The sequence below is a fragment of the Amphiura filiformis genome, chromosome 1 (genome assembly GCF_039555335.1).
Source record: "Amphiura filiformis chromosome 1, Afil_fr2py, whole genome shotgun sequence".
NCBI lineage: Eukaryota > Metazoa > Echinodermata > Ophiuroidea > Amphilepidida > Amphiuridae > Amphiura > Amphiura filiformis.
The window spans coordinates 77,507,327-77,528,367 of NC_092628.1; the positions used below are offsets into that span (position 1 = coordinate 77,507,327).

The 21,041-nt window shown below is 36.2% G+C and overlaps 1 protein-coding gene across 1 annotated transcript in view; it reads right to left on the minus strand.

The window, feature by feature from the left end:
* Positions 1–2,067: 2,067 nt before the first annotated feature.
* LOC140153742 (E3 ubiquitin-protein ligase BRE1B-like) overlaps positions 2,068–21,041 on the minus strand; it is a 42,429-nt gene continuing 23,455 nt past the window's right edge. The window contains exons 5-20 of the mRNA XM_072176577.1: positions 20,458–20,712; positions 18,915–19,091; positions 17,893–18,005; positions 16,841–17,053; positions 15,365–15,490; positions 14,335–14,508; positions 13,315–13,450; positions 12,674–12,795; positions 11,437–11,708; positions 10,841–10,925; positions 10,037–10,219; positions 9,320–9,448; positions 8,821–9,030; positions 7,520–7,660; positions 6,508–6,609; positions 2,068–5,927 (exon numbers count right to left, since the gene is read on the minus strand). Coding sequence (XP_072032678.1) covers positions 5,751–5,927; positions 6,508–6,609; positions 7,520–7,660; positions 8,821–9,030; positions 9,320–9,448; positions 10,037–10,219; positions 10,841–10,925; positions 11,437–11,708; positions 12,674–12,795; positions 13,315–13,450; positions 14,335–14,508; positions 15,365–15,490; positions 16,841–17,053; positions 17,893–18,005; positions 18,915–19,091; positions 20,458–20,712 — 2,615 coding nt within the window. The 3' untranslated portion in view covers positions 2,068–5,750. The remainder of the gene's footprint in view (positions 5,928–6,507; positions 6,610–7,519; positions 7,661–8,820; positions 9,031–9,319; positions 9,449–10,036; positions 10,220–10,840; positions 10,926–11,436; positions 11,709–12,673; positions 12,796–13,314; positions 13,451–14,334; positions 14,509–15,364; positions 15,491–16,840; positions 17,054–17,892; positions 18,006–18,914; positions 19,092–20,457; positions 20,713–21,041) is intronic.

Below are 21,041 nucleotides of genomic sequence, written 5' to 3' on the forward strand. Positions count from 1 at the left end.
TTAGTTTGAACATGTATGAGGTGCATAAAAACAAATACAGACTGCTCTTTATTCAGGAGATGGTGATAAATGTTTCCCCTTGGTGATCTTGACACCATGGGTTGACTATTTCCCCTTGACCTAATTGTCTTGGGGGAAAATAGACCTATGATCTCAAATCACCTTGGGGAAACAGTTCTTACTATTTCCCTCATGAGCAGTCTATATTTGTATACTATTCAACAACTAGAAAAGAATTTGTTTTCTATCGTTTTATAAATCAAATATTGCCTATGTTTGTGCAATGGTATAAATATCACTCAAATTTGACATTGTGCTATATTGTATATTCGTTACCATTGCACATTTAGGCATTCAATATTTGTATACAATGTACTATGAAGTTGGCCCAGATTTATTTCTCTATTGGAAATTCAATTGTCAACATCATTTAGAAAATCTTTATGATCCCATTATTTTCTTCCATGCAATCATAATTTAACACCTTTGATGAGGTGATGGGAAATACAACATTATTCCAAAATGGTCTACTGATTCAAAATATGTTCATATCATTTTAATATAGAAGACAAGAAAACAAGGTGTCAGGTGAATGCAACAAAGTTTTAGCTGCATTGAAATTTAGAACAGCATACTTGTTAAAATCACAGAAAAGTCAATTTAAAATTCTATTGTGCATCCGTAAGAATACCCAACCATTCTGACGTTCACAACATGTATGTGTGTTATACATATATCATGTATGCACTACAGTCCCCAGTGAAAACCTGGCGGTAGGGCAATTAAAAAAATAAATCTAGAATAAGTAATAGGGAACATTGTGTGACATGCCACATACAGTGGAAACTTGTTAACACAAAATTCCTGAGAACACAAAATGTTTGAGTCACAAGCCTATACCTTAGTATATTATATAATGGCCTGAAAACACAAAATTCTGTTAACACAAACTAAAATCCAACGCCATGGCAACTTTGCATAACAAGGTTCCACTATCCTTTTTGCAGGGGTGTGGGAGTTCTTCTTTTCAGCTGATTTCCTCTTTTTTGCCAAAATGTATGGGTTTTCTTTTATTTTCAGCCCATATTTGGTGTTTTTACCCTGATTTTACGTCGTTTTCAGCATTTTTAGTAACTCTCCTTGTTTTTGGTCTGTGGCCTCTCTCACCCGTTTTTGTAAAAGCGTACTTCCTGAATTAGTTAGAGCAAGTTATATTGCAAAATAACTGAACTAATTCTCGATCAGGAGAGGATGTGCCTTCTGCGTTAGCGTACTTTTCATAGAATAACATGATAGCGCGAACTACATGAGTCATGAGGCAAGGTCAAGGTTCCGTTCGGTCATGTAACATGACCGAACCTTGATCTTCTTGCCTAGCAACGACCGGGTGATTGGTCAATTCTCAAAAGCTGTGTTTGCGCCGTAAGCACCGGTCTTTGCGTAGTACGCTCGACGCAAATACCCGTGCGTACCCAAGTTGGCTCTCATGATCGAGAATTAGATATTTTGCCTATAGTCATATTTTTATTGTCTCTCAATTTTATAATTAAGAGAAGATCATATTGGGTCATCAAACTTTCACAGTAATTTAATGACTTTCAAATTTCAAATTGGTTCAAAATGCCTTCTGCACACCAACATTTCAATATTTTCAATGAAAATGCCACTGAAACTTGTTTGCATTCACCTGACAATATAAATCTCCCATGCTTGGAAGAGGAACAGCACTTTTAGCCTCTTTTTGAGGTGGCACAGCCATGCAATTATATACACTTCAGAAATCAAGTACAAAGCATAGAGACCTGTCACCCTGTGTGTTAATTCCTTCAGATCCCATTTTACACAGACTGGCAAATCTATAAATCTAACATAAGAGAAATATTTTAGGGGCTTGCAACAGGTTGGGATGCTAACAACCGATTGCAAGGTTTTGTCATTATGGGTATAGATAGAACAAATCTGGCGAGGTTCTAAAATGTCCAAAAACTTGATGGATATGAGCGGTAACACAATAGTGCAATACACAGCGATTATGTAATGGCAAACAACAATATATCTTGATATTCATTAACCTTGATAACCAATTAATAATGGTTATCTATATGATATGTTGGGTTTTAATTTAAAGCAACAATGGCCAATTACCAGTAATTCAGGATTTCAAGGTTTACATCAGGCATGGGCAACCTTTTCACCCCAATGGTCCACAAAAAGCCTAATAACCGAGTGTGTTTTGTTCAATAACTTAACTGTGCGGTCTAAAGAGAGCAGTATTATAAAATTTTCATTTCTAAATGGTCTCACAAGCCGCACAAAGATTACCGCCAGGCTGCACACAGGGTGTAGGTTGCCCATCCCTGGTTTATACCATAAAGGGGAGGGACAAATTATATTAAACAGTGTTGCGCATCGTATGTGTTCTTGGTAAACATTCAATAATAGGTTTGCTTCCACATGCATCTTCTAAGTTCTTATTCCCTACCTCATTATCATCATACACTTATGTTATCATTCCATACAATTATTTCAAGTTCTAGACTACATGATCCCATACAGAAGACATACAACACTCTTCAAGACCAGGATTCAATTTCACTTGTAACAGACAGGCTTAATTTTACTGAATTGGTTGAAATAATCATCAGTCGTAAATAATAATTTGTCTGAATGTAATGAACCATCTACAATAAGAGGTTATTCCTCCTTTTGCCATCTTGTGTGTACAAATCGATTTGTGTGTATATGCATTGGACACTATGCGCGGAGCATCACGCAACTTATCGAGCATTGGCACGGTGTTTTACGTTTGCGTGTGAATGATCAAAATCGGAAAGCACCCAAAAACAGATCTGTACCTTCAAGATGATGGACATGTGACACCACATCAATAAGCCCTGAATGGTCAATAGACTGTATCGAATAAACTCATGCGGAACGGTATAACAATTGAAATGGCAGCCACGTTGGTTCTAAGTTTTAAGTGACAGAGGGACAGGTGTCTAGTTCGATTCCAAAACCATTCATACCTATCACATGTTTTATTGTATTAACGTGCGAATTGCCCTGTGGTACCTTATGGTGGACAGAATTTTATTTAAATGATGACGAGTGACGTAGTATTCGATAGGGTCTATTGTAACAGTCATGATATATTGACATCTGACTAATTGGGCTATTCATTTAAAATCCACAATACCCCTGAGGAAGATTTTGGAAATATCTTCCACAGAGGGAGTATGAATTTCAAATGGAATGTACATATTAGCAGCTTCATTTGAAACTCACAATCACTCAGTGGAAGATTCAGGTTGAATCTATCTCAGAGGGTGTATGAAATTGAAATGAAGGTGACCAATGTGTTCATTCAATTTGAAATTCATACTCCCCAAGTGAAAGATATTTCAAAAATCTTCCACAGGGGTAGTGTGCATTTTAAATAGAATACCCTATTGATTCAGCAACATCACAATCCTATGTCACAGTATAAATGATGCAGAAGCCAAATGATAGCGGCTTCAGTTGTAACATTTTGGGAAACATTTAGTAGGATTAGCATGTTACTCTGAACCTGGACAGTATTTAACTGAGCAATGAGGATGTGATGTGTAAAAAGATGAATTTCTTTAAATACGCAAAGAATTACAACAAGACTCTGTCAAGGAAACCCTTTTCCTTTGAGAGTTTGCCAATAAAAGTTTAATTCTACCTAACTATAACAACATTTTAGACAACTTCCTTTTTTTTAGGGTGGAACCTTCCACCTCACTGTATCTTATGCCTTTGCAACTGCTACTTCTAGATACAGATTTAAGCTGTGGCGCATCAATTCTTACACCTCCTATACATACATACCTGCATTATGTAGATCATTTTCAAATGCACAAATAAAATATAAATTAATCTGGTGTTTTTTTCCAAAGTTTCCAAACCATACAATATTTTAGCATATATACCAGATCTAAATACTTAGTCTATTACTCCTCAGTTGGTCAACTAGATAACCAAACACACCCTTTTCCTTACAGCACTCATACACTAAAACAATATTTTAACATAAACTCTAATTTGAATGGTTCCCTCTCAGTACACAACATTAATCTAAAGAGAATCTCTAACACAGTAAGCTACAAGCTCCATTTGATCACATACACAACATTTAAAGTCCGATAGCTACACTGGTGTCCTCAAAATATCAAGCTTATTAGCCTGTGTCTGGCCTGAAGTACAAGTAGTTACAAAATAGTTGCATGTATAATTTTGAAGTAATTCTACTCAAAACATATCCACAACAATAATTGATTTTAGATTTAGTAAAGTAGTATGTACTACTTTTACTATTAGACGACAAAAAAACCCCAACCTGTTATATGGGCGGACAGACTAGCCAAGTAGGATCTGTCCGCATTTTTTGATTAAAAATACAAAATAAACATTCTGGAAGAGGCTGAATGACCCGAATTTTTTTTTTCTGGAAACATATCTTCAATTTAGTGAATTATCTTGAAAATGGTCTGAATTGTTTTTCAAAACATTTAAGTCACAATCAATCTATTGCGACCAAAAAAGGCTATTTTAATTGCATGTAGCTACAAAAAATGCAAAATCTGGGTCAGTCAGCCTTGTAAAGGTTTGGGATATTTTTGTCGCCTTACCCTGTAATATGCAACCCGTTTCATATTCTTTGTCAACAAATCACTCTAATGGCAATTCACATTCAATTAACTGTGGTTACAATTCTGTGAACAAAGCTCACACCATTAATCTGAACTTGAACAGTCAGTTCTGATTATTTGTAACCCGATCTTTGCTTCTAATTTCCAGATTATTATCAACAAATGGCATTCTGATCAATTACAGAATTATGAAGAACCTGCATGCTGTAACCAAGCTATTGATGGCACATTGGTAATTAATTTCTAATGCACTTTGAGCGAAAAGTGGCATTTGATTTGATCCAAAACATTTAGATATTTATACCTGAGGCAATGAGAATCTTATATTCAGTTAATTTCCACCACAGTTAATTTCCATCACAAAGTTTTGGGTGTATACTTGATGCCAGATATTCATGAGTTAGACTAGAGTAAAGACTCCGTAAGGAATTAAGCAGCTTACGGAATAAAGCTGTATAATTCTTCAATAGAAGATTTCTATTTTTTGCCACTCATATGCAGTATATAGTGCAGTGCATAACACCTTGGCCATCAAATTCCATATGATATAACCAAGCCAGCAGTACTGGTGTGGTGAAACTACTGAATACTGCAAGCCAGACAGACTACTGCTTTACATATATTTGGTGAGTTTACAGTATTTACCATATCTGTGGTATGTTGATTCTAGTTCCAACCGGTTTAACATAATAATACTTCTTTAAATTTTGCAGTCCATAATAAATTCCATGTTGCTATGCAATACCTTAAATAATTCATGACAATTTGTCAATATCAAATACTCTGCTGCTAGTAGGTCTGTATGCTTGTGCTAACTGTCAAACTTGTAATCACAAATATATGCCTACTTGGTCAATGTAGTCATAGCAGCATGCATTGGGAACTGACAATGAGTGCTTTGGCACACTGTACATTCAGTAAACACATTTAGACAGACTGGGTAATGGAACAAAAGCTTGAAACAAAAACAGACATTATATGATTCCACACTTTTGCCAAAATACCAGCTCAACATTTTTGTGAGTTATAGTAGCAGTAATACATACAAAGATATTACAGTAGGATACAGTGGTCACATCAGTCTAACCATATTCTATGATAGTCATTGGCACCAAAACCGTGATTGCACTTAGGACACTTGCGTTGACGCGTGTCGTATCGCGTCTTGATGCAGTCGAAGCAGAAAACGTGGAAGCACTTGGTCAGCACGACATCTTTACGTCCTTTCTTGCAACAAGGGCAGGTTAATTGCTCCTATTCAGAGAGAGAGAGAGAGAGAGAGAAAAAAAAAAAAAGAAGAAGGAAAACAAAATTAATTAAAAAATATTATCCAAGCAAAAGAAAAAAAAAAGGTTATTGATATAACTGTACACAAGTAGTTAACGGCATAAAAGTCTTATTTAAAATTGGCAATTCGTAAGTGCATCCCCAGGGATCCAGTGCCTGGATAACTCAACGCACAATGGAAAATTGACTTTGATACTCTTTGGTATGTCATAGTTGCCCTTAAATTCTAATTGCTAATGTCTCTTTGCCAAATTTGTTGCTCTTTAAACTTTACATATCAGAGCTAGCTCTAGACAGCAGTTTGAGACATTTTCTGTGTGGTTGGCTTTTTGTCTCAGGAACAACTGAACATCTGAAATAATGTATTTATGACAAATAATAGTCAGATGAATGTTGGTTGCACAACTACAGTAAATAATGGTGAGCAAAACCATAGTCACTGCAAATAACCATTTCATAGCTTCATCTTTTCACTAGTTCCATTCTTAAATATTGCTTTAATCATTTGCCACAGGGCTTTTCCCCAGAGTAGAAAGAAGTGTCTCACCTTGTACGTTCTAACCTCCTCCATAAGGACTTCATCTGTTGTACTAGCCAACTCCATTCGTTTATACCGCTCTATCTTACGCCGTAAGCTTTGACTTTCCTCCTGAATAAAAGACAACAAAATAAGTTAAGTACAACATTGCAAAATATATTCACTGCATTCATTTTTATTTGACTCAGGCAAGGTTAGACTCAAGATGTGACTTGGACAAGTCTGGCCAAATGCTATCACTGATATTATTTTTGATACTTTTTTGAAATGAAAGCACAAACCACAGAAAAGAACTTAATTAGAACTTTTTATATATTTTACTATATAGTGAATATACAGTGTATATATACTACAATAACACACAAACACACAAGTATCTACTGGTTTGCCCAACCCACAGCTGTCTCCCAGCGCTGGGTCAGGTTTTCACACACTACCACACATCTGCAATCTCCTGCAGTATACCATGTCCTACAATTTGTGCCTTTCTGCTGTATCAATGGTATAAAAATATAGCAGAGTTCTCTTTAAAACATTCAAATAATAATTTAGAGTCACACTTTTATTAGGTGGAAAAATCCTTGCCCAACTGAAATTGGCTACAGTCTACACCACGGGTCCGCAAATAGCGGCGCGCGTGCCACATGTGGCGCGCCGTGGCTTCCCTAGTGGCGCACGGTGCCGTTAAAATTTAAAAAAAAATCAAAAAATCAAACCCTTTGATCAAACTTTGCAGGAACATCTTCAATATTCTATATTTCAACATTAAACAATGCGATTCCCATGTTATCCTTGTAAAGACAGGCCAAAATAGTACAAAATGTTCCACCAAATGGCGTCATTTGCACCTCAAATTTCAAAAAATCGATAGCTTCAGAGGGGGAGCACCACCTCTGACTCCCCCCGGCGACTTCGCAACCATTGAGTGGCGCTTTGCACTTGTCTTTTATTTCATGTGGCGCTTCAACAAATCTATTTGAGGAAGCCTGGTCTACACTATTTGTTCCTTATAACTCCATACCTGTGCCCTTCTGAATTTATGATTTTCTTGTTCCACTGCACTGGCCTTTTCCCTGACTGCTCTCTGTAGCTCCTCTATCTGACCATTTATTCTGTCTAGCCGACACTGGCAATCTGCTGACATCTGAGATGTCTCCATAGCCTGTGCATATAATGAGTTACTTGGTTACAAGAATACTGAAAAAGTCAATATTTTCGCGAGAAGATATTTTCGCGATTTTGTAAATTTTGTAAATAGCTCGAGAATTAAATTTCGCGGTTTTGATATTGATACAATAGAAACCTAATGCAAAAGGTTATTTTCGCCAGTTTTTATTTTCGCGATTTTATGTCCACTCGCGAAAATAAGAACCTCGCGAAAATTTCTACTTTTACAGTATCCATTTAGTTTAAGATGAGAAGTTTATCTTCTAATACGTAGACATTCAATGGTAAAAGGGAGTGTCAATACTATTATCTTAGGTGACTACCTTTTTTAATTAGACCAGGCTGGAACTTATGCACTGCCACGTTTGCATGCTGGTCATAGAGGGGAAGGTATTGTACTCATAGAATGTTTTGCCATTAGCAGGTGCACATGTGTTTATGATCAGCATTCAATGCACTGTCCTGATAATGTGTGCTAAGCCAATTACCACTTGATTCTGGGCCTTCATCACAGTATTCAGGAGGTAGACTATTTTGGTCCACATGGCAGATTTCCCGTAATGCTACGCATAGGGATATTCGGGCCTCCTGATGATGTTTCTGAATTCCGAGCAGTTTTTCTGATGTAATTCATGATTGCCACTAATTAGGAAACAAACCAAAAGCTTCACAATGTCATATAAACGTTAAGGCTATTCATTAGGAAGCCGAGCCCTCCCTCCCTGAAACTTAAGTGTGAAATGTTGAAAATTCTAATACTAATTAGGAAACAAACCAAAAGCTTCACAATGTCATATAAACGTTAAGGCTATTCATTAGGAAGCCGAACCCTCCCTCCCTGAAACTTAAGTGTGAAATGTTGAAAATTCCAACCCAAAAGGTCAACTTTGACTTTCATTTATAGGATGTCGTCCAAGTCTTATATTAACCAGGCACCCTATGGTTGCCCAGTTTTGGCTCCTGGTGTATCCAATATTTTACACTACAAACTATAGGACCAGGGGCCATCTGTAGGACCAGGAGTTCATTTTAGCTCCTGGTCCAGGCATACTTAATGTTGTCAAACTTTTGGTTTGTTCCTTTAGGTACTGATCAAAGATTACATAACCCCTTCAAATTCATAAGTAATAACACAAAACACAATATTGGACATACCTTTCTTTTATGCAATTCTAAAGCCTGCTGTCTACAATTCAAATCTTTCTCTACCGTTGACAGATTATTTTGCAACACTCTTTCTTTCTCTTCTAATTTCCTAACCACCTGGTTCTGTGCATCCACCTGTGTCTGTAAGGTAGCCACTTGGTCCCCTAATACGTCCTTCTCCTCACGTAATAACTTGTGAATTTGGTTGGCTTTGATCCGCTGAAATAAAATGATACAATGTTTAATCGTCCAACCATTAAAGTTTCTAATTCTTAAAAGATTTAGTAATAAACTTTCTACCACCATCTTGCTATGATTGAGATTTTGCATTGATCAGTTAGGCTAAGAAATATGGCTTTGAAAAGCGAGAATTGTCACAGCCTAATGTTACTGCATTATGGGTAATAAGACTGAAATGTACCATTTAGCATGCAAAGAGATGGCAACAATAAAATACTATTTCAATTATCACAGGACAGACAATTTTAGGGCAGAGCAACAATTTTACCTCCGACATGAGCTTGAAGTTGGCATCATCTTTCTCTCTGAGCTGTTGTAGTAACCTTGTATTCTGTTCCTGCATATCTTCAAATGCTTGGCCTGTCACATCCATTTCTGATAGCAATGCTTCTTCTTCCTAAATAGGTTACATCATGACAAATATGTTGTCACAAAAATTGTTAGTACTAATAAAGATATTTAAGAAGATTTTGCATAACAAGTTAGTATTTCTTTCCCTACATCTTTCATTGCCGACATAATTAATGTCTACAGGTTACCAAGGAAACCGTACTGTACAATTCTATTGTCTGGTAAAATCCAGTGAATCTATAACTGGTTATTTCCACGGAGCGCCCCTAATGCCCCACAAACTTATCCTCTGATGTGTAATTGATTTGGATAATGGTACACATGCATTTCTTTCATACGCTATAGCTGCCATTCATACTAGGTACCCATGTTGACTGCATGAAGGATATCAATGGCAAACCATTCACGTTGATATCCACTGTTAGTTCACTTGATAAGATTTACATATTCACAAGCTAGCTTTCTAGTAAATGTTTAAAAAATAAACCCATGTAAAATGAGCCACTGCTTCTTCTCTTCAATACCAATTATGTGAGGACACAATGACATGCTGGACACATGCTGCTGTTAAAGTCAATTTGTTTGTGCTCTTTTCTTCTGCATACAGGTGCCGTGTGATAATTGATAACCTCACCTGTTTCTTTTCACCCAGTTTCTTTTGGAGTTGATGTACAGCCTCTTCTAATGTCCGTATCTTCCTCCTTTGGTCGTCATCTCCCAGATTACGATTCTCACTTCTTTCCCTGTCCTCTGAGTGTCTCAGTCTCTGCCTCAAGTCCTCCACTTCTGCTCTGACTCTTCTCTCTGCTGCCATAAGCTGTCATGAGGATAAAACACAAGAAACTCTCACTCAATTTCATTATCACCGTTATTTGACTTTTTAGAATCATTCTCACCAACTATGTCATGTTTTAAGACTCATTTATTTAAGGATGCCTATCATTTGAGTTAATGTCTTGTGTAAAATGTAATACTGCCATAAGCGATACTGGCACTATATAAGCTCTCATTATCATTACGTTATCATTATTATTTTGACTTGTCAACTGGGCAACAAATAATGTCATAAATATGTTGTCATTTTGCTGTGGTCCAGTGGTTAGACATCCGGGCATGTTGTCTCCTTTGCACAAAATTGCAAGCACATGCATAGCAACCAGCGTGACAAAGGGGAATCGAAGACAGATACACTTTTCCCTTTTGCGTGACGTCAGGTTGACCAAAAGAATCTTGACTTCAAATATAGCCTTCATACATGAAATGTCAGAAATGCTGTGATAAAAAATTTACAACAATTTCTTATTTTTTCCATCACTCCTCTTAAGTCATTAAAATAATGCATTTGCTTTGCGTTACCTATGAAGTTATAGCTATGGATCAATGCACACATGAATGAATCTTACTGTAGATTACTACAAATGAATCAAAGAATCTTTACCTGTACTTTGTCTCTCTGTTCTTTTGCTGAGCCTTTGTACATGTCTAACAGTAGTTTCATTTCCTTCTGACTTTCCTGAGCTTTCCTGTGTTGAGGAGAAACAAATTTGTTTGAGGATATTTGGTTACAGATTACAGATCATTTTTTGAAACTGACACATACTATATATAGCTGATATTAGTATGAAAGAACATGCAATATTTCAAATCATCAGCTGTATGCTGTAAACAGGTTATCAATAATTTAGGTCCGATTATCAAAATGTAACCTTTATTGATATAAAAACTGAAAAGTGCTTCCTAATTAATTGACTTTTTTGCTTAATCCCATAAAAGCCTTTGTGGGTAGACCTTCATGTGCACTTCACAGCTTTGAAATGAAAAGTAACGATGTCCACTAAACGATGTGCACATTGACGTGACGTCAAATGACGACATCTCATGTCTACCAGCAAAGGCGTATGGGAGTTACCGAAAAGGTCAATTATGTACATGGATAAAATGGATGATAGCTTTATCGCTAGATGGGTGAAAGAATATCACAGAAGCATTATATTTTAATAATTCTGTGGACTACAGAGTTGAACTAGCACCTACTTCAAATTTGCTTTGAGTTCTTTGATAAGATCAGCATCTGACTTTGGTCCACTGTCCCTCCTATCTCTCTCATCTTTTGTCTTCTCCTTGTCTTTATCCCTGTCTCTCCTGTCTGGATGATGATGATGGTCATCTCTTCTCCCAGGAGGACCATGAGTTGGTTCCCTTGAGCTGCTTCCACTGCCACCTGGACCCGATGATGAGCTGCCACTACTGTTGCTATAGCTACTGCTACTTCCATGGCTGTTGGCATTGGCTAAATCAGTTTTTAGCTGTTGAAGGCAAATAGGCAAATTATGATCAATTCCAAATTGATAAGTTTTTTAAATCAAGGAGTTCACATATTTTCTATAGTCCATTTTATAGTTAGGATACAAAAAAAATAAATTGTTTGCTTGTCCATAGATCATTATCAGAAGTTTGATCGGTCGGTCGGTTTAAATATATTTTCTTATATTTTTTTATCAAGTGCCAAAAGTATAATGTGAAGCACTTGTTTATATGTAAAACACTCGCTGACCACAGAATTTCCACCGAAGACAAATTCAATGTAAACCCTACTTTATTTGCATGTACATGTCTGACAGACTTGAAATACTGCACTTTAAGTTCAACAATGCTTTACTTTTTAGACGCTGAAAATGATAATATGAAATATCGAAACCCTTAGCCAGGTACGACTAGACAGGGGAAACATGCAGGAATTTCAGGTGAAAAGTTCTTGACTTTTTTTGGAAAATTGTAAAGAAAACCTTTTTTCAAAAATAAAAAAAGTTCTTCGGTCGGGACTGCCGAGACAGTCGGTCGGACAAGGACAAGCAACCAACTTTTTTGGGGGGCCTCACTCTGCAAATGAGTTACCCAAGAATGTATATTCAATCTTGTAGTTTAATTATGGTAACACTATCACATTCCTATTGCTGCCAACCCCAGAGGTAGGGCTACTCTAGAGTACCAGTGCAGTACCAATCCAGTACCTGTACTGTAGGTGTGTCTGTACTGTATGTGTGAATGTTTGTACCCTACAGTACCTACCCAGTAGAGTACCAATGAAGTAGCTGGGCAGTAGTGTACCACTGGGGCGGCAGTAATTAAGAACCTGGTTGTGAATGTTTCATCAGCATGAATCTAATAATTTAATTCCATCCATCTTGAAACAGGTTCCTTTGATCTGGAACTCTTGTTCCGGAATAAACATCTTTGTTGAAAGTTCTAAAATTGAATTTCCAAAATGTACCTTTGCGATTTCAGCAGTTGCTTCTTTTAGTTTACGTCTGTGTCTATTGATTTCTCCTTTGAGCTGCGAGTTGTGACTCTGGAAACTGGCTACTAGATGTCGTAACTCTCTATTAATTGGCCCTGTGTAAAAGAAATTACATTAATTTTAAGTCATAAATGAAATGACAACATAATATAGGTTTTGATGACTTACACTTCAATATTAAATCATTTACAAGAGAAATTTTTTGAAAACTTGGGGTTCATGTTTGGGATATGATTTGATTTAGGTTGAGATAAAGTTCAAGGTATTAAATGCAAGGCAGAAAAATCACAATTAGGGAAACAATTGTTTTTTGGGATTCTTTTGTCTCATCTCCAAAGAAACGGCAAAAGATGAGTATAACAATCTGTTATGGTCAGTCAGGGTACATAATATGACAGCTTATTGGAAATCTGGCAGCTAAACAAATACTTTGATGAAGTAAAATGCAAAACACTTTTCAGCGCCGTCTCAGTGTAGTACACATGTGATGTCAAGCGTGTGCATCTGAACCTTGCGCAAAATATTATGCGCTGGATGGTTACTAGTATGCTTAATTTGTAATTTGGCATTTAGTTTAATTCATTATACTGCCATTCTTTAGCATATATACATACCTGCTTGCTCATTGGCGGCTAGATTCTGTTCAAATTCTATCCTTAGCATTTCATATTCTTTGCGTACTTGTGCAAGTGTGTCTTCTAACTGGATCACTTCTGTACGAAGTTTCTTTTGGCATGCTAGTTCATCAGTCTGAAGAGAATAAACATTTAATTAAAGTCAAAGCTTGTTCAGTTCCATTTCTATCGCAACATATCACTTTGGGAAACATATCACTCACATGCCAAATGTGAAAACGAAAAAACAAATGAGTCAAGCCCAAACATATTAGCATGGAAAATCATCATGTAACACAGTAACAGTCCATAATAAGCCTAGCAACAACCATACAGACATGAAATATGATCGTAACATGCTTCAAGTATATCTTCAATACGAAAGGTCAAAATTTTCAAATAATGGTTGTCATTTCATCCCAGCTACATACACTTAAGTGCATATCATTAGATTTCTAATACTTTGAGAACTGTTAAATGTCACAAATGATAATTTCTAATAATTTGCCATAAAATTTGTATTATATTGGGCATTTCAAAAAAATTTATATCAGAATGACATTCCACATATTCAGAATGCAATATGGTGTGTCTGATGTGCTTTCAGGTCCCACAAATAAATACTGTGCAAAGGGTGGTGACAGACCCCTTAATACAGTCCTCCTGATTCTTTTGGCTACAATTTTATTAGAATAAGACTCTGCTACTGGGTCAATAGTGTACAGCTGGGGTTCTCAATAGGTGACCAGCCAACAAATAAGTGGTCAGCCTTTGAAGAGCTCTGAAATGTACAGTAAACATAGCAAAACAAGGTGTATATAGCTCTTAAACACAGGATCTTGGAAACGAGTTTGGCACAGTTGTGGCCCGCAAGCAAATATGTTCGCCAAACAATGTGCACATCAATTAGCGTGATGTCAAATGACGATATCCCAGGTCAACCCGCAAAGACTTATGGGATTTAATGAAAAGGTCAACTGAGTGCCCTTGGTGTACAGCTTGTCCTGTTTTAATACTGACCTCCATCTGTTCTATCTGCCTTAGATGTGTATTTTTAGTTTTCTGTACCAGGCTTCTAGACTCTTCCAGTTGTAGCTTCATTTCCTGTGCCTCTTTGAAGAGCACCGAGAATTGTGACTTGAGATTGATGTAACCTGCTGTCTCTATAACCACATGGTCTGGTAGTCGCTTCAACTGGACATGGTAAATAAATATTAAGATATGTCAGTGATGTGTGATTTCATAATCATCTGCTGTATATGACTTCATGAACTGATGTTGCATATTTGGCATGCTTGTCAAATGCAACTCTTGAAGGCCTTTTGAAAAAACATATCATGACCTAGCCTTACTCTGTCTCAAGAATGGATGTTGATAAATGAGATGGAATTACAAATTTGATGAAAGAACTAATTATGAAAACCAAATCAAATCAGGACATCCACATGCACATCTTAACTAGTCGTCATATTTTACAACATGAAATTTTCACATCATTTTGGGAAAAGTCCTTATATTTTTGCAAAATTGATACAATTCCTTACAAGTAGAGCCTATGAAATAAAGAAACCTAAAATATGACGTAAGAATAATTGTACCAGTTGTAATTGATATAATCTGTAGAAATAAGTTTTTGTGCAAATTTGTTCTCAAATCAAAAATAAGGGTCCCCCTATTTGAGTTGAAATGATCTTCTTTACATCATTTTTGTGAAAATTTTTAGGTTTTTTTCAAGAAACGAATTTGGAGAATAATCTAGTAATGTGGATATGGTCTGGGCGATTATAAAACACCAATCCAATTTGATGGGTTATATAAGAAAATATACATTTGAAGCAACCTGTCGCTTTATAGCTGAGTGAATTGCCTTTGAATTTTACACAGTACCATAGAGTGCAATGTATTTGTGGTATACTTATGACGTGGATCCTTTAGTGCGATAAAAATTAACAAATCCTTTTCAGTGAAAATTTTCAAGCATATAAAAAAATTCCCATTAAAGTATTTTGTCAGGGACTCATTTATATTTGAAACAATGTCAAATACTCACATCTAGTTTGAGGCTTTCCATTTCGCTGACCGTCTCCTGGTGTTTCTCCTCAAGTTTCTCCAGTTCTGCTGCACGACTTGTTGCCAACTCTTTCTGTTCTTCTAACTCATTAAATATACTTTGGAGCTACAAGGTGAAAATAAAAGATAATCAAATCACATTAAGTTAAACATCATTGACTACAGATTTGACACAGGTTTTTTTTATAATGAATTTGAATTTTTCAGGTTAATTTGTTGTGTTTTTAGTATGTATTAACATTACTGAACATTAGTCAGCAATATTTATAATAGTAGTCTTCTACTATGTTGAATGTTAATCAGGGTACTTCGCAAGTTCAATATCACATAGTGACATCCTGGTGTAAGGTGTTCTACAATGGCTTAGCTTGGGAAATTGCCTATGTGATCTTTATGTTACACAAGGCCAAAAGGCAACACATCTTGCACATCTATGGCAGTTAGCCAACTCACTAATAAATGCATTATTATTTTATTTGGGTGGCAGCAGACATCCAAAATGTATGTATCCATGGTTCATATGCCAGTTGTCAACAAATCCTGAAATGACTCAATATGTGACATGATCAAGGGGAATGAGTCACATGTCGGCCCTGGTCGAAAATGAGTTTTACACATGTTTCTGAAGAGGACATTTAGAGCTTTCAGAAACTGAAAACCCCATGTTGATATGACTTTTCTTTGTGAAGTTACGTCAATTTATCAATCGCTGAAAACAATATAAAACAAAAGAATTTTAACACTTTCTTTGCCAATATCTCAAAATCAATATTAGCGACATCTGACTCATTTCCCTTGATCGTGTCACATATATGTAACTTGAGTGCTTTTGAGCAGGATCACCCCAAATCAGGAAATTTCCTGAAAATTGGCATCTCTAATCAGTCGATATGTCATACCAAAACACAAACACACATATCCCTTACACACATACCACTTAAATCAATTATTGCAGTATGCACTTATTGCCATATTGTAATATTTCCATTAAAATAGATTAGTATTTCTTTTCCATAAAATGTTAGCTTTTACTGTCAGGTATGTCCTCTTTTAATTTTGAGCCGAACAAGTGAGGTCAAGCAAATTGGAATTTACTACCAGCGCCAATGCGTGTTACTTCGTCGGTCGTGCTACGGTAAGATCCTTTGATGTTTGTGTATGATTGTCTAGCATGCAATGTACGTACCGGGGTACGTACTGTGTTATGAACATCGCATACGCGTTCCACTAGTCTTATTAAGACAGTTTATTCAAAATCTGGGATTTTGAGAAAACTGTAGTTGATTTTTGCAGAATTTCTTAGTTCACTGAAGTACATTGCAATTCTGTAAAAAAACAGAATCTAAAGAAATATTGATGGTGTTCTCCATCAGCAAATGTTACAATATAGCTTTAAAACACACACACACCCCCACCCCCCATACACTTATAATATGTAATAGTTATATCAACTTACCTGTTTATCTCCAAATTTGGAACCGTCCCCAAGATTCAAACCCCCACAGAATGTAGCTGTCTTTAGTTTGGTATAGCTCTCTTCAAGTAAGATTTCTAGTTTGTAAGCTCTTTGATGGGCTTGACTCAAATCATACTGCATGTCATCAATCATGTTAGATGATTCAGCCAGTTTGGTGTTGGCATTCTCAAGCTTGTCAATCTGATCAGTCAGCTGTTGGAGTGAAGAGGGGAAAGAAGTTTTATACAAGGGAATAATCCTGTATTGATTCAGGAGGTGAGTAATAGACTGCTTCGCTCATTCGTCAACTGTCTGGGTTGACGATTGAGAAACTATAAGTGTCTGACTTTGCAAACAGATTCTGGTGATCTGAGATTGTGCAGTTGTATCGAAATTGATCTTTTGACCGTGTTTGTTATTTAACACATATTTTAGAACTTCGGCGCATGATCGTGTCACAACGGTGTGGTACAACGGCGCAGTAGACGGGTGCAGATAGGTAGTTGCGCTATGGTGCACAACCAGTCTCACAAGAATATTTTCATGAGTCTGACACAATACGAGCGGTAACTTGTCGCTACAAGCAAAACAAATACATGCGCAGTGTAGACCAATGAAGGATTTGGTCTAAGGCGAGTATAGTCAGCATACTATTCATTCACCGGGTGCTCCACATGTACTACAGACATTGTTTTTGATTAGAATCTTCTAAGCTTCTGCCATGGTATTTGCCTTTATATGTTTTAAAAGAATCAAAATTGTTCCTGTTTTTAATCATTTTCTTAATTTCTTTTCATGAGCTAAAGCTACATGGTTTCATTCAGTATAGCTTTAAAAACACATTTTTGTGGCTATAAGTGGCTATATTATGTTGAAAAAGAATGTACATCTACACCGAAACCAGCATTTTTCATATACTGATAATAAGTAAAAGATTACGAAGGTTATTTGAAAACTTACAGCAAACAACCATGTGTCTGATATTATAAGAAAACTCCTTATTCAAATCGAATGCTTACAAACATGCATTATTGGATATGATAATGACTAACCTGTAATGTCATCTTCTGATGCTGATCCTGTAGTGATGTAACAAGCTGTTGTACTCTTTGATTCTCTTCTTTCAGATGACTGTTCATTGATTTCACTGCTTCATCAATACTTTCTGTTTTCAGAAGAAACAACAGATTTAAATTTGTTCAACAAGTTAACGGGACTGATATGGGATTGGGTTCTGAGCATAGCTGCATTTCAATTCCATTGTACACACTATTACTATGCATGTATCATGATAAATAAAGTAATTTGTTCAAAATTTACTTATAAAATAACTTTATTTCCATCAAATAATATCAAACAAACATCTTGGATAGGCATCTTTCTTATCTTCAAAAAGTTTTGTCATATACTAGCATGAAAATTTTTGTTGTATCGTTAAGACAACTTCGAGCCATTTGGTGGGCTTATTTGAGTAGTTTTTACACAACGACTACAATGATTTATTTTGAATCAGACTGAACCGAGAATCACAGTACATCATCAGTACAATTTAAGTCCTGGAATAGTGACATTTACTGAAAGTGGCACACAAATTATCACAAATAATTTTGTGTAAATTTTGTTTCATAGGACTATCATCTCACATGGTGAAAAGGTATAGCATGTTGCAATAGGCGAATTGCTCAAGAATCGATCAATATCACGAAGTTTATTTTTGCTAACTAATGTATAACATCACGGCAGTCAAGCCCTATGGGTTGGCATTGTGCACTATAAATCCCCAAATTTACATTTAAATTAAATATTTTTAACAGCATACAGGTTGTTTGATTGGTACCCAGTAGTTTTCCTGTGATGTGGACATGACTGCCACATCAAATTGCAACTTAGGATCCACATAATTTGTTGATTAATGTCATAAACAGTCGTATAACTACAAATTATGGTCATTTCAAAAAAACCTTGCTGCATTTAGCAGAAGCAAGCTTTTTAATAACCATCAAAACAGATGGGTACCAATCATTTTGATACAGCCTGTATAACTCAAATTCTTGATTGTTTTCTAACTACTCACCATTTTTTTCCATGCCCTCTACAAGCTTTCTGTATCTCTCCTGTAGATTTTCAAATGATTGTTGAAGACGGTTGACAGCTTCCTTGGAGAACGAACAACGATCTTCAATGGCTTGGTCAATCTCACTCTGGTCTGAGGTGGCTAGCTTGTTCAGGAATGAAGATAATGATTCTTTCTCTGAAAGAAATGACAATGGATTGAATGTTATAATTGGCACTTAGCAATGACTATAAATCAAAACTTCTTTCCAAACTGCAATTCACCTGGTCTATTAGTGAATCGAAGAGACAGAGTTGATATCAAATTTGTAGTCTTTTAAGAGAAATACAGATGAAATAATTATTGCGTGTTACACACCAGTGAGCTCAACATCTCTCTCTATAATATGGTTATTACCATTAAAGCCATATTATAACATTTTCATACAAAATAGATTAGCATTTCTTTGCCATAAAATGTTTACTTTTTGAGCCGAACAACTACGGCAGAGCAAAGAAAATTGGAATTTACTACTAGCACATATGTCGCCAATACGTACCACTCCTTCGGTCATGTTATGGTACGGCCATTTGTTGTGTAGATCACCGTCGCGCACGCCGTGTACGTACTGTGTGTTATGAACATCGTGTATGCGTTCGACTAATAATTCCATCTTAATAATAAAATGTTGATTCAGGCGTTTTATTCAAAATCTCGGATTTTGACAAAACTACAGCACCTAGAGTCTTGATTTTTTCAGGGTATATTGGTTTAATAAAGTACAATATAATCGTGTAAAAAATTAATTTTAAAAAATCAGTGAGGGCGTCCTCCTCAGCAAATGTTATAATATGGCTTTAAGTAACAAACACAATTCAAGGCATTTTCTTTTCATCTTGAAAATGGCCTTAAACAACTGTTTATTATTATTCACATTTTCACTTCCTTTGACACTCCTCCCTGTGTCATTATTTTGCCAACATTTTCCTCCCTCCCTCCCCACTGTGGATGTGCTTGTCAGAAAAAGTCTTGTTCATGCTCACCACAAATATGGTATAAGTAATTACACTATACTGCAAAAATATATTCACCATCCAGCGTTGGAAATAGCTGGTATCGTGTAGCAAAATGCTACACAATTTTATCAATTTACTACACAATTTTGGAGTTGAGTAGCATTTTTATGCCATAGACTTACACACTAAAGTATGTGAAAGAGAAAAGTATTGAAAGCAAATTTTGCTACGCATAAATGCTTAATTCCAACATTGTCACCATCAAAATCAGGATTCTTACATTCATCTACATACGGTATTATTGCCGACAGCGATTGACAGGCAAACATGATGCATGGTGGGAACGAAAAGGGCTCAAAAACTATCCAATTTGTCACCCGCAACTGCAAATTTGAGCACTTTTTGTTCCCAGCATGCATCGCTTTGGCTTATCGATTGCTATCAGCAATATACCTTATAGGAGTACTCCATCCATTCTTATTAGGTCAGATTATGGTGTAGTATGTTCCCAAGTTATACAAATTAAATCATGTTGCGTTGTCACTGACCTTTAACCTCTTCCTTGATTTCCTTGTTGTCGGCATCTGGTTCTGATTTGATGCTATCTTGACTCAATCCTTCATCTCCTCCTGGAGGAGTGCTCCTATCAGCTAGGGGTTCCTCCTTCACGGTGATACCAACTTTATTCTCACCATCTGTGCTGGTAGTAGCTGGTGCTGATCCCTCAGTTTTTGTTGCTTCTCCACCATCAGTGGTATTCACTTCCATGGGTTCACTGCCTTCTTTACTCTCTTTTTCCGATGCTATATTAAGTGAGGAAACAGGTAAACAATGTCAAAGGCATACCAACAATAGTAACCAAAATTAAGAAATAAAGAATAATGCAGTATCCTTTGCACCCAAAAGTCTCTAAGGCAGTAAAAATGCAAATAATGGGTGAGATGATTATTAACATTTTTTATTTCCAAGGACACATTATTTGGGTGTAAATGATAAGGCAGCAACCTTTATTTTGATACTTTATAGCAAAAATAATATGATTTAAAGAGAAAATATCGCTTTATTTGCCAAAATATTTGTTGTTTACATGAAGGTAAAACACAGACACATATTCACAATGGACGTAGCAGCG